The sequence below is a fragment of the Limulus polyphemus genome, unplaced genomic scaffold (genome assembly GCF_000517525.1).
Source record: "Limulus polyphemus unplaced genomic scaffold, Limulus_polyphemus-2.1.2 Scaffold667, whole genome shotgun sequence".
NCBI classification, from domain to species: Eukaryota; Metazoa; Arthropoda; class Merostomata; order Xiphosura; family Limulidae; genus Limulus; species Limulus polyphemus.
The window spans coordinates 191,603-195,016 of NW_013666277.1; the positions used below are offsets into that span (position 1 = coordinate 191,603).

General features: G+C 31.9%; 1 protein-coding gene across 1 annotated transcript; it reads left to right on the top strand.

Annotated features, from left to right (window-relative positions):
* Positions 1-2,506: 2,506 nt before the first annotated feature.
* LOC111085855 lies at positions 2,507-3,296 on the top strand. Its single transcript, XM_022386381.1, has 2 exons — positions 2,507-2,788; positions 3,159-3,296. Exons 1-2 carry the CDS (start codon positions 2,570-2,572, stop codon positions 3,294-3,296), a joined length of 357 nt encoding a protein of 118 aa, XP_022242089.1. The 5' UTR covers positions 2,507-2,569.
* Positions 3,297-3,414: the final 118 nt, after the last annotated feature.

Genomic DNA, 3,414 nt, shown 5'->3' on the forward strand with positions numbered 1-3,414 from the left:
CTTATATACACCAGACTACCTCCAATCTAGTAATCTCCCGAAGCTTCGAGAAAGAAGTGGCGTGATACTAGTCACGTGACCTCGCTGACGCAACACTATTATTTTTATTTTAAAGGATAAATGAAATATATTTTTTTTTAATATTATATTCTGAATTCACAAAGGTTGTGTTTTGAAGACATATTCCGTGATTGAATTTTTGGTATTATCTTATTTTAAATCTTTCTTAAATGGTTTTTATGCTTTTGTAGTTCTGTGTTAAAGGGTTTGTGTCGCTCACAAAACGTTTACCGGTTCTCAAGAAATGAGTAAAGTTAATGTGCTCCTTGACCATGTTGCAAGTTTAAAGATTATTAGTTTTAAAGTTAAATTTAGTTGTTGGCTTGAAGGCAAATTACCCATGATAATCGCTCATCTTTAAGGCAGAAACTAACTACGTTAATCCTTTTGGATATCGAGGAAGTAGTAATTGAAAGATATAAAATATTTTATTTGTGTTTAATATGAATCTGTAACAGGATTTTTTAGTGTCATTTTCTTTTTTGAGATTTTATACAACTTTTTTGCTTTCAAGCTAATATTGAGACATACTGCAGATCTACGTGTACAATGTTTACCAAGGCGGTAAGGACACTAGGAAAATTCCTGGTGGGCTGGTGGTCCATTTCGGGGGGCGGGAGTTTAAACTGTCATTAAACGGTCTTAACTGGGTGCGACCGTTAACGGTTAATAGCGCAAATGAGCGATAAATGGGTAATTATATTACTCATTTTAGATTATTTTATGCATGAATTAATTTCATTGTGTGTAATTTTGTGGTCATAAAAGTGTATACGTTTCTAAGACGGGTGTAGTAAACGTTGAACTGCTAATTAAAATATTTGTATAATGTATTTTTGTTTAATTTATTAACTGTATGAATAGTACTAGTACATACAGCATTAAGTTAAACAACTTTTAATCTCAAATTGGACCCTGATTTATAGCATAAAAACTACACCCATATCAAGTCACAATACACCAGAAATGTAGAAACACGTTTTACTAATCCAATCAGGCAGCCTTACTCTTCTCTCACTGAGAAAACACTTCAGAGTTTTATGTAAAATTTACTCGTACGCATATTGAATAACAACTTCATGGACACAAAGAACACATGATGAATACACTTTCGCTGCCATAGAACTTTTTGTACGTCATAAAGTCAAGTAAAAAGACCATGGTAGTGTTTTAGTTATATTAAATATAACTCTATAATGGTGATCAGAAGAACATTAAAAATATTATGTTAATTATACTTATTTACAATATCTACGATGTTATATATATATAGATAGATAGACAGAAACTCCATTTTTTTCACTTTCATTTAAGGAACTTAGAATGAAAGATGAAGATTAAATCGCAGGGAATCTTGTGAAGCGAAGCTTTTATATTTCACTAGCTATTTTACACAGTTTAGTGTGTAAAATTAAGACATTAAAAGGACAAGTGTAGTCATAAAAAATATACTCATCGTAACTTCATTCAATTACCGAGCTACCCCTCTCCCTAGTGTTATTATTTACGAATGTTGTATGTTTATGTTACCTACTGTTTTCGAGGGTAGCTCGGTACTTGAATGAAGTGCCAAACTGATCCTCGTAGACAGTACATAATATAAACATACAACGTTCTTAAATAATAATTTTGGGAAATTTACTAATAACACAAATATATAACAAAGCTAAATATATCTCATTTGATTTACTGTCATTTCACTTATAAAATAATGAAGGCTTAAATCTTTTATTTACGTCATGTATCACGTTCTGTATATTAAGACGGGTGACACTGCTACGAGTACACCTGTCCTTTATAATAAATTATTTACAAGTTAATCACTTGATTAAGTTGAGTTTTCTTGTTGAGAAGTAAAATATTTAACAAATGCTTAGAGACCATTGAAATAATTGTAGATTTTAAAGTAAAACCGATGAGTCATTAATGAATGAATAAATAACACAGAGCCAAGAAATTTAACTAGTGTGTATTAAGTTAGATAACTTACAATATTAAGAAACAAAAAGTACAAGGGCATTGTTATTTGTTATGTTAGCAGCGTAAAGAGTAGTGGGACTGTAAGAGTTGCTTTCTTGCTGTTTCTTGCGCATTTTGAGGTAACCGGCCCGTTTCATACCTTAACGTAGCGCTCATGATTTTAAGAACCTGGGTCCTGCCGCTTATAATGTAAACTTTTGAGCACTTCTATAGATTTTTAAACACTATTATCACATTTTATGGACATTAGGTTTTTATTTTTACCTAGCATGAATTCTTCGCCGTGATTGACCGAGAGCACATCACGTGGTATGAAACATTTGAACTGTTGCCTTGAAAAGCTTGTCAATAGATCGTATTACTGTTGCCTGGTTGTCAAGGCCGTTGCCATGCGTGCGTGTGTCGCGCATGTGCAGTTTGTCTCAGTAACATAACTTTGCAGACGACAATTTTTTGTTTGCAGTACAGCGAAAACACGCTGATTATTTTAGGCCTAATTAGAAACAATTTGCTCAAACCCGTTAATTAAATGGACATGGATGTACCTTATGACGTAAAATTTCAGTCACTCACAGATGAAAAGCTGCAGGGGTTTGTTGCAGAAAAGGACAGTAAGAGTACTAAAAGCATAATCAGAGGAGCTGTAAAAGTATTTGAGGAATACTGCACTGCCCAAAGAGTGATTATGGATGACAACGTCGAAAATCTCGCCAGTATTCTAGGCAAATTTTATATAGAAGTTAGACAGGTGTGTATTTCTTACTTTATTGCAAAGATAGAATCGTTTTCCAATCAGATTAAAAATGATTTATTAATTTAACTGGTGTGGTCCAGTTCTCGATTAACTTAATTATTTATCTAATAAATATTATAATCAACTACAAAATGGGCTTATGCTCTTCATAACCATATTGTTACCAGTAGTGACACACACACATATATACATATATATATATATATATATATAGGCCTACAAGTTAAAATTGCATATAATATATATTGAGCCACTTAAAAAATGTTTGATTACCAAATTAACGAATGTTTAATCATGTATGAATTAAAAGTCGACAGAGCATATTCAGTAGACCTTATAGTTTTTGTTATTTTTTTATTTACAGACAAATGGCGAAATGTATACCAAAACGTCAATGATTTCAATAAGATACGGACTGCAACGACACTTTCAAAACACACACGATATAGACATTGTAAAAGACAAATCAGAAATAACTCTTTGCATTTGCAAATTCTCATAGTATTTAAAATTAATTCAAATGATGATAATTTAAGCCTAAATCCTCATTAAAACCATATCAAGCTAGTTATTACTAGTTTGTTTTCTCTTGAAAAAAGGAGAGTTAGAGGGGATCTGAT